Source organism: Taudactylus pleione, unplaced genomic scaffold, assembly GCF_031769625.1.
Source record: "Taudactylus pleione unplaced genomic scaffold, aTauple2 ptg000223l, whole genome shotgun sequence".
NCBI lineage: Eukaryota > Metazoa > Chordata > Amphibia > Anura > Myobatrachidae > Taudactylus > Taudactylus pleione.
In genome coordinates this window covers 2,638,717-2,652,597 of record NW_028284625.1, presented here as the reverse complement: position 1 = coordinate 2,652,597, position 13,881 = coordinate 2,638,717, and the positions used below count along the sequence as shown (strand labels likewise).

At 42.5% G+C, this 13,881-nt stretch overlaps 1 protein-coding gene across 2 annotated transcripts in view; it reads left to right on the top strand.

The window, feature by feature from the left end:
* The window catches only part of LOC148517309 (potassium channel subfamily T member 2), a 1,089,312-nt gene that overhangs the window by 843,207 nt on the left and 232,224 nt on the right, over positions 1 to 13,881 (top strand). For both annotated transcript variants that reach the window (XM_088478860.1, XM_088478861.1), the window contains one exon: positions 350 to 458. In XM_088478860.1, coding sequence (XP_088334986.1) covers positions 350 to 458 — 109 coding nt within the window. The remainder of the gene's footprint in view (positions 1 to 349; positions 459 to 13,881) is intronic.

The following is a 13,881-nucleotide window of genomic DNA, read 5'->3' as shown; positions in this document are numbered from 1 at the left end:
CAACTCTCCACATAAACACAGTGTGCTACATGCGCATATCAGTTTTTAGGGATTTATGCACATGCATAATAGCAAAAAGCCAACTCCGTGAACAATGGATTTGCTTGCAAGTCAGAATCGGGCCCATAGGGTTCACCAGTTGAGGTTCATATGGAAGCAATGCCTGGTGGATGCTGGGTTCAGACAGGGTAAACCAGACCAGGAGATGAAAGTACAGTTACTGTACAACTACAGTAGAAGAATTTCAGGCCCATTTATTCCCACTCACAAATCACCAATTCCAATAAAATGTTACATTTTCTACAAACAAAAGTTGTGCTCTAACGCTTAATTCTTTTTGTTTTTTCAGATCATGTTGTGTGTGAAGAGGAATTTAAATACGCAATGCTTGCTCTGAACTGCATATGTCCAGCAACCTCCACATTAATCACTTTGTTAGTTCATACCTCAAGAGGACAGTAAGTAATTTAACTTGCATTCATCAAGATCTCAGAAAAAAACAAATACATACTGTATACTATATGTATGGTGTGTATTGCAGTACTACCTGTCATGCTGTGAGCACAGCAGATTATTCAGTACAATCTGCACAGTAAAGAATGGTATTTATGTAGTAGCTTTAAAGAAAATGTACTGTAGCTGTAGCACATATGTGTGATGCCATACAAACTAATTTTATTGATGGAACTCATTTTATAATACTAATCTAAAAATTCAAGGTCTAGTTTAAAATGTGGACAGATGGATACACTTTGGGAACAAGAACTCATTTGTATTAAGAGTATGCATGAAAAACATCAGATTTTTCCCTTAAAAATCAAAACTAGGGATAAAGTATTGTGGGTTCAGATACCTGGAATCCTAACACACCAAAACTTAGTGGTTACGAATTGAATCGAACTGACCCAGGGCTCTGGTCTTGCTGCCTTGCTCAGATCTCAAAATGAGGCAAAATTTAATCTTCCCTGTGTCAGATCCCGCTTGTTTTGGATTGCATATTAAAGTCCCTCCCTCGTGATCGGGTACCATTTCACACTGGAGACCAGAGGGAGAGGGAGTGAGAAGTATAAGGGTACTTAGTTTAAACTAATAAAAAAAAACTATTAGGAGCACTGAAAGCAGGGGCACTGTGTACTGTTGATTGGTTGCAACATTCTGTGAGGCGCAAAAAACAAATCATCACGGGTGTTGATTGACTCATTGTGTTGCTGACTGTTAAAAAAAAGCCTACTAGGGCAGTTTTTTACTAAAAAAAAAAAGATTATGTTTAATGGGCACAGTGGAGGCACTGTGTGCTGCTGCAGCACTGTGAGGTATAAAAAATGCCATAGGAGTGGACTGCAGCACTGTGTTATTTAAAAACCCTACCGGGGCACTTTTTTTTTACAAAACAATAGCTTGTTGTGTGTTCAGTTATTGTAAAACTTGCACATTAAAAGAATAACATCATTATTAGGGTGCCATCTGGCTTATATTATGGGCGATGTGAGGCACTGTATTGTTTGTTCGGCATTGTTTTTAAAAATGTAAATGATAAAACTTTTGTGCTAAAAAATATAACGTCATTAGGGTGCCACCCTTATACTAGGAGAGCTGTGAGTCGATATGGATCAGTAGATAAAAGAGCAGGAGCAGCAAACCAACATCTACTAAAAATGGTCTGGAGGAATTATAGTTTAAGAAAGGGCAGCAGAAATCTATTTTACAATATTTAACAAAACATCACCTCTAATAAGAAAGTTAAAATATACCTTTACCATAATCATACACTAAGCAGCAATAGAATAGTAGAGGGTTCCTTTAATAACAATGTACAAATTAGCATGTCACACAGTCCTTTTGAATATTGGGAGGAAAAAAAAAAGCAATTAGTTTGTTAAACTATGCATGTCTTTTTTAATATACAACATAATGGTGGGTGTGGGACCCCAATAACAATTCCAACGTGGACAACTTTTAATTTTATTATGGGATGTATTTTTTGGGGCATTGGTGGCAGTTTTTTTTGCAAAGACAAACATTTCTATTGGTTATTGATTTAACACATAACTAATTTTTCAACACATTTTTAACCTGACATAATGTGGTGCCTCACAAAATATTAAATAAATCAACAGAATTATGGAGTATTATTTGGAATTATTTAGTAATATGAACAAGAAGATACAAGGCCAGATCTCAATTTTAGCTGTTTTAATTAATCAATTGATCATGATTTTGTTTTACCTGCCTTCTACCATTTCCCTGTATTGCCCTCTGGCCTCCCAGCTAGGTCCCATCATGCTCAGACTCTCTGGTGCACATCATAATTGTACTACAGTTGTTACTCAATTCGAAAAAAGGGAAGTATAGCCAGATTCTCTTGCAACCCTTGTCAGGAATCCACAACAGCATTGTATTCTTTTATGGGCCTTTTCTTTTCTCAGTTGCTACAAAACAGTTCTTGCAAGATCCCATCTCAAATTTAATGCTCTTAATTCATCAACCAATTCTTTACCTGCCTTCCACTACATACTTTGCCTCCATTTCCCTGTATTACTAATTAGGAAGGAGGGAGGGGGGTGTAGTATGGCCAGATTCTCTTTCAACCCTTGCCAGGACAGGAATACTTGGCTATATTAACAGCAACATTGTATTCTTTTATTGCCTTTTCTTTTCTTATTTGCTTAAAAATAAATATTGCAAGGTCATGTCTCAAATAAAATTTTCTTAATTAATCAGTCAATCAACCAATGCTTTACATGCCTTCCATTACATACTCCACCTCCATTTTCCTATACTGCTCTCAGGCCTCTGATCTAGTATTTGATTAATGAAAACATTCTTTCTATGGAGATGAATAGTTTATTTAACTGCCATCCTGTCTGCCACTGCTGTGTAGCATGGTTTCATAGATGTGCTATATTCTTTTAAACTACCATGTGTTTGTGCCGCTGCTCTATTGCTTAGTTTAGCCAGCTAGCCTTTGGCCAATATGGGTGAAAACAATATTGTGAGCTGTGAGGTGTTCAAAATTGATTGGAAATTAATGTTATTGAGGTTAATAATAATGAAGGAATAAAAACAGGCTCAAATTACAGTAAATGATTTTAACGTTTTTTATCAATTTTAAAAAAAAAAAATCCAGATCCAAGACCAAAACACATGAGGGTGGTTTTGGCAAATGAAAAAACAACATTGAATTAGAATCAAAACCAAAACACAGGGGTCTATGCACATCTCTAATAAAAACACAGGAACAATGTGGAATGCACTCACAAAGGACCACTATATTTAGTTGTTACTGCCAGGGAAAACACCTGAATTTAGTACTCAGATTAGTCCTCATGTTACACACAGATTACAGATTTGTCTAAAATAATCCCAAAGAAAGTTATTCACATCCATTTAAACCTAATCACTGCCAACACCAATTGAATTTATGGCTATAGGACCGCTGGCACATTTGTTAGTTAAATATTAAAAGCATTAAAATCATTAACACAGCCTTCCTTAAACTGCAAAAGGTTAATATAGTAACACAGGGTTAGCACAATCAAGCAATATTTGACTTCATAAAATGCTTATGAATTACACCCCTTTTACACCAGAGCAAAAACCTGGGTTTTTGCTGGGTCTACCCAGGTCGCAGCTCAGTGTAAAATGGTCCCTGAAAAATAACCCGGGGCATGTGACCCAGCAATTCAACCCAGGTAGCTACCAGGGTCGGACCCAGGATAGACCTAGGTAATGGTGCAGTGTAAACGGTGTCTGACCTGGGCTGGAACCATGTCTAAAAACCTAGATTGGACCCGGGTTTTTGGTGGAAAAGAGGTATAAGAGAAACAAGGACAATATGTATTATATTTTAAATTTAGTAAAATAAGATATAGGGCAGAAATTCCCAAACTCTGCCCTCATTGCACCCTAACAGTCAAGGTTTTAATGATATTCATACTTGTTCACAGATGAAAAACTCAAATTGACTGAGGTACTAATTAAGGCCCTCATTCAGAGCCGTACGCTCTGAGCAGAGCGCACGCTCTGAATGAGGGCCGCCCTCCATAATTATGGAGCTTCCTCCTGGACGCTCGTATAGCTGTGGGTCACCACCCACAGCCTATACGAGCGTGCAGTTTGATGGCCGCGATGGTCGTGACCATCGCGACCATCGAAACTGCGAGCCGGAGCCTGCGGTTGAGGTTTTGGCTCTATCAGAGGCCCGGAGTGATTTTGGCTCTATCAGAGCCAAAATCACTCCCACTGACATCACTAGTGATGTCAGTGGGCCGGCTTCTGATGGTAGGCGTTCCCTTGGGAACGCCCCCGTCAGGGAGGCACGCCCCCGGCACGCCCACCAAAGGGGGCATGCTGTCAATCAACATCGACAGCACGCCCCCTTTGATCAGACACAACGAGCGAAGGAAAGTCCTTCGCTCGTCGCGTCTGGCGCATGCGCACGACGGAGCTCCCGCCATCGTGCGCATGCGCAGTGCACAACATCGACCCATTTGCGAGCGGACAGCCGCTCGCGAGTGGGTCTGAATCAGGCCCTAAGTCTCCTGTGCTTACTCATGGATAGCCTCAAAAACTTGGACTGTAAAGCTGCAAACACACAACAATTTTGTTACCAACGATTTTCTGAACGATTTTCTGAACGAATATCTGTCAGATTATCTGTCATATTTTTTAAAGTGCAATGAACGATTTTTTTGAACCACAAACGATTTTTTGCATATTCCCTTAATGAAAATCGTTGAGTTGGTCAGTCTGACTGAACTACAAACTACAAACGTGAACGCGCATGAACGATAATCGTTCATCGTTTTAACTTAGAAAGTGAATGATTTTTTCAACGATTGAACAATAAACGATATTGTTAACGGTAATCGTTCAAAAAATCGTTGTGTGTGTATGCAGCTTAAGAGTGCCTTTAGGACCAAGTTTGTGAACCACTAGTTTTAAATATAATAAAAAATGTATGCAATACAATCATAAATACAAAAGAGGGATAAAAATTAAAGAAATATAACAAGCAGTTTATATTGTCAGGGACAAGGCTAAATAAAACAGACAATTTTTCAAATGGATTAAGGGCCTGATTCAGACCCACTCGCGAGTGGCTGTCCGCTCGCAAGTGGGTCGATGGTCTGCACTGAGCATGCGCACGACGGAGGGAGCTCCGTCGTGCGCATGCGCCAGACGCGACGAGCGAAGGACTTTCCTTCGCTCATTGTGTCTGATCAAAGGGGGCGTGCTGTCAATGTTGATTGACAGCACGCCCCCTTTGGCAGGCGTGCCGGGGGAGTGCCTCTTAGACGGGGGCGTTCCCAAGGGAACACCTACCGTCAGAAGCCGGCCCACTGACATCACTAGTGATGTCAGTGGGAGTGATTTTGGCTCTGATAGAGCCAAAATCACTCCAGGCCTTGCGGTTGAAAAACTCAACCGCAGGCTCCGGCTCGCAGTGGCAATGGTCGCAATGGTCAAGACCATCGCGGCCATCAACCTGTACGCTCGTACAGGCTGTGGGTGGTGACCCACAGCTATATGAGCGTCCAGGAGGACGCTCCATAATTATGGAGGACGGCCCTCATTCAGAGCGTGCGCTCTGCTCAGAGCGTACGGCTCTGAATGAGGGCCTAAGTTCCCAGTACAAACAATAGCTTATGCCATTTAGGGATATTTGAACATGCTATTCTGGATGGTTACGTAGTGGGACATTGTGTATTCTCATATGGGGGTTAATTTACTATGGTTCGATTTGAGATTCATTTTTAGTAATCTCTGAAATCTCCTGAGATTGAATTGAAATCGTACAGAAAATTCCCTTAGCAAATCTCAAATTTACTAATAATGGATTTTGCTTTCGATTTTCAAATCAAATTTTGTTCTTGGTTGATTTAAAGAAGGGATTTGATGTTAGAATTTTCATGTTCATGTACAAATCAAACACCACTCCAAAACGAACGTCAAATCCACAAATGAATAGAACTGCTTCATGCTTTCATTTACAGCATGAGCAGATATATTTGACACAGATGCATGCATACATCAGTGAGATACATGCTTGTATCCTACTGTAAGAAGCTTGCTAAGTGTTAATTGTAAAAAAAAATGATGTGGGGATCCCCCCTAAAAGCAAAACCAACCCCAGACTTCTCATAGTCAGTCCAAGTTGTTTAAATACAGGGGTAAAATTGTGTAATGTTTCCCGTGTACTTAGCACAACGAGCACCAGGCTCTGACAGGTCCTGGTTCTGGAATTACAGGGGAAAAAAAGCATAGGGTTCTCCTGTAATTTCCACAACCAGCACCGGACCCTTTCTAGTGGGTAAGGGGGGGTTTTCACCTGTCACCACTAGTCAACCCAGACCAGGAATCCTGGGGGAGTTGGGGACCCCCTATAGAGGGTTTCCCCAGGCCTAAGCTGATAGCCCAGGGCCATCCCTGGCACTCCTGTGCGGTGGGTGCCGGGTTGATAGCATCAAAGTGTTGTGTAAAAATAGAAGTGTAAACAATGGCCCTGATTCAGAGCCGTTCGTTAGAGGCAGTACACTCATTGCGTTCCGATGTTGACTAACCGCGCATGCGCTGGTGTTACACTGCGCATGTGCGTACGGCTGATTGCGAGTTTTTTTTGTCTCGTTCGTCAAATAGCATACAGGAAGTGACATGTCAAATGTGATTGACAGAACAGGCCGTTTTGGGGCGTTGACGGGGGTGGAGATGGAAAAACGCAGGCGTGGCGAGGCGTTTTTGGGGCGTACATACATTAACAAATGCGAACGTCAAATGTGTTCGTACAAACTCATACATCACTGGATGATCCTCTTTCCCTTCAAAATGCTCGCACAGCTTAGGGGCTGGATAACTCAACCACAGTGGCGATGGCCTTCTCCTCCGTCCCGGCACTCCACGATGTTGCATCGATTAATCACGGCTTGTCAGAAACTCAATTAGTGTTGGATTGAAAACCGGCTTGGTATGTGTTTGGAAAGCAGTTTTTTTGGATAGCACAAAACCGAACGCAGGTGGAAATCATAGCTGCTAATGTCAGGATTACACAATCAATTAGCGTACATTTGTGGGATTGTATTTTGCCCGCAATGTGTTCGTTTTTGGACTATTGTAACAATAATGTCATCATGTTTAGGTTTGGTCCCTCATTTTGTGTTTGCAAGGTGTTTTTTACTCCTTAGGTAATGTTTAAAACGTTCCTTAACGAGCACTTTTTTTACAATGTGTAATTTGTGTTTTTGAACGTTGTTGGCTTGTGGGCCAGGATTAAAAGTAACCCATTTTGTAAAGAATGGCAGAATACAAAGTCGTACATTTCTGCAAAATTTATTTGTATCCACTCATTAAAAAAAAACATACTGAACTACAACATTTTGGGCAGTGTTCCACAATATTTATTAATTGTGCAAACAATAATTTTTGATTAAACGTAAATGTAAAAATTAAAAACAATTCACAAGAAAGGAGAGGGAAGTTTTGGCCAGAAAGGAATATGAGGCAAGCACAGAAGGAGTGTGGGAAAAGTAGCCAATGGTGTCACCGTTTTTTCACCCGTTTGGCTCGGGGAGGGAGGGCGCCAGACTGGGTCCGGGATGTCATTGGGCTGGCCTGTCCAGAGGCAGATGTTGTGGCCTCTGGACTAGGCACAGGGCTAGGCACATTTGGAGGATTGGCTGATGTTGTGCCAGAGGTGGAGGATCCTGATGTTCCGGCAGGAAGGGAGGTCGGCTCCACCATGTGCTGGCGAACGAGCTGCTCCAGGGCAGTGGTGATGCGGATGTTGGCCCTGGTATTTTCCGCCAGGGCCTGACCAATGGTCACGTTGGCCGCAGCATTTTGCTCCAGGGCCTCAGCCACCCATACCAGACTGGCGTCCATCCTCTGCAGAATCTCCGTATGGAAATCCGATTTTAAATTGAGTTCTGTGAGGAGGGACACTGCCTGCGAGGGGGATTGCCCTGGACTGGCTTCTGCAGGGTCCTCAGCCAGATGTACTGGTTCCTCCCCTGCAGAGCCAGCAGAAATTCTGCGGCCAAGGCTCCCCTCTGGAGCAGACTCATCCGCCTGTGTCTCTGTTGGAAAATTGAGAAAAGACTCACATTAGAATCTACATATTGGCACAATAACATTTCACAGTTGGTGACATCACAACATTTACCTGGGACTACATGAGGAGCCGCAAAGTCTGGCATGTCCGTATCCATGTTGGACACGCCAAACACCTCCAAAGGCTGCACACACCCCTGTGCCAGCTCTTCTAAATCTGTAAACTCCAATGACACAGGGGTGGGACCTCCACCTGTCCCCCTTGCATGCCTAGCCCTGTGTGCCATTTTTTGTTTCAGCCGATATTTGAAGTCTTGCCATCTGTGGGTTAAATTGGAAGCATTACTTTTTATTTGATTGGGTTGTTGGTTTTAGGGTGGTCAAGTGTTTACTTACCGCCGTTTGACATCCCGGGCTAGACGGACATAATCCCCCACCCTATTGACCTCCACGGCTACCTCTTCCCACATTCTCCACTTCTGGCTTGCACTCATATTCCTGTCTGCCTGTGGCAGGATGTCCACACACTTCTGAATAAAAACCTCCATCTCCTTTCTTGTGAATTGTGGCTGCCTTTTCTTTTTGGCAGCTTTGCCCGGATTACTGGGCCAGCAGCCTCTTCCATGTCATCCTCCTCACCTATTTGGGGTAATTTGAAGAAATCTCAACTTCCCAACTTGCCCAATAATATGTTTAAAATTAATTAAAATTAATCATTGAGTCAAAATGCATGAAATACTTTTCGTGGGACTGTTGTCCATTGTTTTCCTGGTCTGTATCTTTGTGTGTTGTTCCAACTAGAAATACACCAGAATTGTGTTTTTGTCTCGTGACGTATTTATACATGCGTCCTTATTTTGCGGCCGCATCATTGATTGTGCGTTCCTCTGATCCTTCCTTAATTTGGGAAACTAAACACTATTTATGGGTTGTGGCGTTTCGACTCGAGGTGGCGTTTATTGAATGTTGGAGGTTACGTTGGTTGGAGTTGATTGTTGGCTGGTTTAGGAGATTGTGTTTATTGTTTTTTTGGGGGGGTTAGCGGTTTTTCTTGGTTTTCAGTTCCTTTTTTTTCACTTTTGGTTTTTTGGCTCGTTTCCAGTTTTGGTAAGTTTGGGGAAGTATAACTTCGGGGCAATTTGTCTCTCATTGTGGTGTTGATTTTTCTAATATTTTTTTTCCGTCATTTCATCTCTCTTAGGTTTTTTTTTGGCTCTGCCCCAAAGACATTTTGGTCCGGTTTCTTATATATTAGCTCTTGGTAAGTTCATGTGTTAAATTGTTTAGGGAATGTTCTTGTTTGTCTGTACGCAACTTTGGTTGGCCTTCCACATGTGACGTTGTTTTTGGCCAAATCGAACTCTGTGTTTTTTGTTAATTTTTTTTTGCAGCGTTATTGTGCCCTGTATTTGCGAACTAATTAGCGCATTTTTACTACTTGCTATTGTGCCCTGTATTTGCGAACTAATTAGCGCATTTTTACTACTTGCTATTGTGCCCTGTATTTGCGAACTAATTAGCGCATTTTTACTACTTGCTATTGTGCCCTGTATTGGCTAACTAATTAGCGCATTTTTACTACTTCCTATTGTGCCCTGTATTGGCGAACTAATTAGCGCATTGTGAAATGTGTATTCTTCCCTTAATAATGTTTTTTGTCGCCTGGAGCATTGGTTGATTACATTTGGCCTCTATTTGGCGTAGTGTGCGTAACGTCATTTTGCTCTTGGGCCAAATGTGTGTGTGTCCCCTTTTATGTTTTGTGTTGCTTAAATTTGTGATAATGACATGGCCAGCATAAAATGATGTATATTTTTGATGTTATTATTTGCAGGTACAACATATCATGACAATACCCCGGCATGTAAACATCACTGGATGGTATTTGAAAGCAAAGTTACATATATTTTTATTGGGTGTTGTAAAAAGGCTGACCTTCCAATGTTGTAATTCAGGTTGATTTGGGTCGGATTGTTCTGGCCCTGCTCCCGGAAGCCGACCAACCTCAATCTCGTCCCAGGCGTAGGCATCGTAGGCGTTCAAGGCCCCAGATATTTCGAACCCATGTCACCCTTTTTGGAATGCCAGATGATGAGGTTTTAAGACGATACCATCTTCCTCCAAAAATCATCATAGACACTCTCTCATTAATAGAGAGTGATCTTGAGCGGCAAATTGACAATCCTACAGCAATTCCACCACTTACGCAATTAATGGCGGTGTTACATTTCTGTGCCTCAGGATCGTTCCAAACAACGGTGGGAATAGTGGCGGGCATCTCACAATCCTCCTTTTCCCGGATCCTGAGGGCAGTGATGGAGGCACTTTTCAAGCACCTCCATCATTTTATTCAAATGCCTTTGGATATGGGTGCCCTTAGTGTGGCCAAGGCCAATTTTTACCAAATAGCTGGCTTCCCACACATCATAGGGGTTGTGGATGGTACTCACATACCACTTCAGCCTCCAGCACGGCTGGAGGCAATATTTAGAAACCGTAAACACTATCACTCCCTGAATGTAATGGTGGTATGTGATGCCTCCCTCCAGATCCTGTCCCTGAATGCAAAATTACCAGGAAGTGCACATGACTCCTTCGTCATCCGGCAATCAGGGATATGGCACAAATTAACCAACCTACAAGCTGGTGATGCGTGGCTTCTGGGTAAGTGGAGACCTTTAGTACATAACAATGTTAAGCTTCATACAGAGTGAGCCTGATGTTGTCTTTTCATTTTCACAGGAGACAGTGGCTACCCTTGCACGCCCTGGCTGCTCACTCCTTATTTGGCTCCCACACCAGGGCCACAAAGTGAGTATAATTCCGCACTTACTGCCACCAGGCAAGTGGTGGAGCACTGTATTGGCCTTTTAAAAGGCCGATTCAGATGCCTCCACCGCTCTGGTGGCGAACTCATGTATTTGCCGGATATGGTTTCGAAAATTGTGGTCCTGTGTGGGATATTTCACAACATCGCCTTAAGGAGTGGGGTCCCAATGCAGCCAGAGGATGCCTTACCTGAGGATGGCCCCCTCGAGGTTGGTTGGAGGTCAGTATGTGGGGGTCCATACGCGATGATGTGGTGGCCAGATTTTTTAGGTAATTATTTGCCAAAAACCAGTGTTGATACCTAATGTGGTTGGGTTTGTTTGAGAGCATCTAATTTTTTGCTAATTTGTTTCTCCCTCTTCTGTTTTTTGACATAATCTTTGGCACTCCAACGATGACTACTTCCTGCTACCCTTACAAAACCTGTATGTGGATATTTTGTGGCTATATTCTGGAACACTTATTGCCACACCATATATGTGGAATCATGTTGGCATGGTCCTTCGTCAACCAGTTCTTGATTGTTTTTTTTGGGTGTTTGTTTTTTGGTATGTGTTGTATTTGAGATTATCACTGTGTGTTTTGTTTGTGAGTGACCACTTTGAAATTTCTGTTATGTTGGTAATAAATGTTTTTAGAGTGAAATGTTGTCCCTTTTTTGTAACGTTACCACCAAGTGTAACCAGGTTCACACACGTAACATTTGACTAAGGGGTAATCCAGTACTGACGCCATTTGAGCAAAAATGATTCCTTTATTCTGGGTTCAAACCAACACCAAAAGGAAGCCTGTACAATCCTTTTGCTTCGTAATATTGCCCTAAGCTGCTTGCACACCAACTAGGAACCTGGAAAATGTGGAAATATCTAATTGTGACTACACCAAAAAAGGGAAATCAGATTTGTACTGTTAGGTGTTTCTTGTGGCTGTTTGAGCCAAAAATACAACACACACTCTTATTGGCCCAAATGTGAAATCCTTGCAGGAACACTATACTTATGTCAGGGTAAACAATATGTGGTTGGGACAAAACGAATGAGCCAGAACGTAACTTCAAACAAAACAATTTATTTACAGAATGTTTAAAAAAAAAAAAACTACTCCCTAAGGAGGACCGACATACGGTCCAGGACCACCAGCACCCCGATGATTTGGCTGTGCATCTGGGCCACACATCCGGCTAAATTTGCCCGAAGCCTCTGTTCCTCTGTGGGTGAGAAAAAATTGGGGATGAATACAACAATAGTGAAACCACATAAAAAAACAATAAAAAAAAAAAAAAAAAAAACTGCATTACAATTCATCACACTAAAATGGTGTAGGGCAAAAATACAAGGCCTATGTCCAAATTCAGACAGGTGTGCTATGTGTATGTTGAAAACAGCAGTAACAGGTTACGGCAATCGACCAAAACCACTTATTTTTGGGTTAAACAAACAAAAAACATAAAATTATAAACAAAAAACAAACAGTTTGTGTCAAAAATAAACAGCAAAAAAAAACATACCCAACGCCAGCTACAGAAGGCCCTCCATCGTCCTCCTCGGAGGTGGGTCCATTCCCCAAAGATCGGGGCGGTGTAATGACCGACTCCGGGGAGGGGGTCATTCGAAGAGGGGTGGTTGGAGGAGAGGGGGAATTGGGACGGAGGGGAAGGAGTCCTGACAAATCTGGCTGAGGGTGTAGGAAGGCTGGGGAGGAGGGGGGAATAGGGGAAGGAGTGGAGTTGGAGTGTTGGCTGGGGGTGGGGGAGAGTGGCCGTGCTCGCCGTCTGGCGGGAAGCTGATGGCGTAGTCTTCGCTGGGCCCCTAAAAGATGGTAAACAAATTGTGGTTAGATCCAACACAAATCCGCAAACAAAATCAATTTCAAATGCACCCCCAAACAAAACAAAAAAATAGAAAGAATAAATCTGAAAGACAGAGAAAACATGGCCATGCAGATATGAGGAGAATGAATAAAGATGAAAGACAGGGAAAACATGGCCATGCAGATAGGAGGAGAATGAATAAATATGAAAGACAGGGAAAACATGGCCATGCAGATAGGAGGAGAAGGAATAAAGATAAAAGACACGGAAAACATGGCCATGCAGATAGGAGGAGAAGGAATAAAGATGAAAGACACGGAAAACATGCCCATGCAGATATGAGGAGAATGAATAAATATGAAAGACAGGGAAAACATGGCCATGCAGATAGGAGGAGAAGGAATAAAGATGAAAGACAGGGAAAACATGGCCATGCAGATAGGAGGAGAAGGAATAAAGATGAAAGACAGGGAAAACATGGCCATGCAGATAGGAGAATGAATAAATATGAAAGACACGGAAAACATGGCCATGCAGATATGAGGAGAATGAATAAATATGAAAGACAGGGAAAACATGGCCATGCAGATAGGAGGAGAATGAATAAATAAGAAAGACAGGGAAAACATGGCCATGCAGTTAGGGCCACAAAGACAAACATGAAAACCACAATCCATTAAACTTACTCGCAGCGATCTGCATGCGAAAGCATGCCAGCAAGCGGGACGTCCGCCGTTGCAGGTCTGACCACTTGCGCTCCAGCTGCCCGATATGGCGGCATGAGCCGAAGGAGTGCAGGCGGGCCCGAACCTCCGCATATGCGGATCGCTTCTCCCGGTTGGTGATGGGTGGAGGCTGGCTGGTTATCCGCCGATCCATCACCTCCGTAAGCACCAGCAGCTCGCGCCTGGTGAATGCGGAGGCTCTCATGATGGCAATGGAGTTTTTCCAAAAAATCATTTTTGATAAAGTGCTCCAAAATTTTCTGATTGGCTAATGTATTTAGGATATTAACAGGAGCAATTCTATTGGTTAGTGTATGAGTCATGTGTTCGACAGGGCCAGAAATCTGAGGAGACTTATGATAGGCTTAATGCAGTGACATGCATAAGCAAATTTACATAAAAAAATGAACTCCATGAAATATGCAGGGCTAAAAACAAATAGACCAATTATTTAATAGGGGTTAACATGTA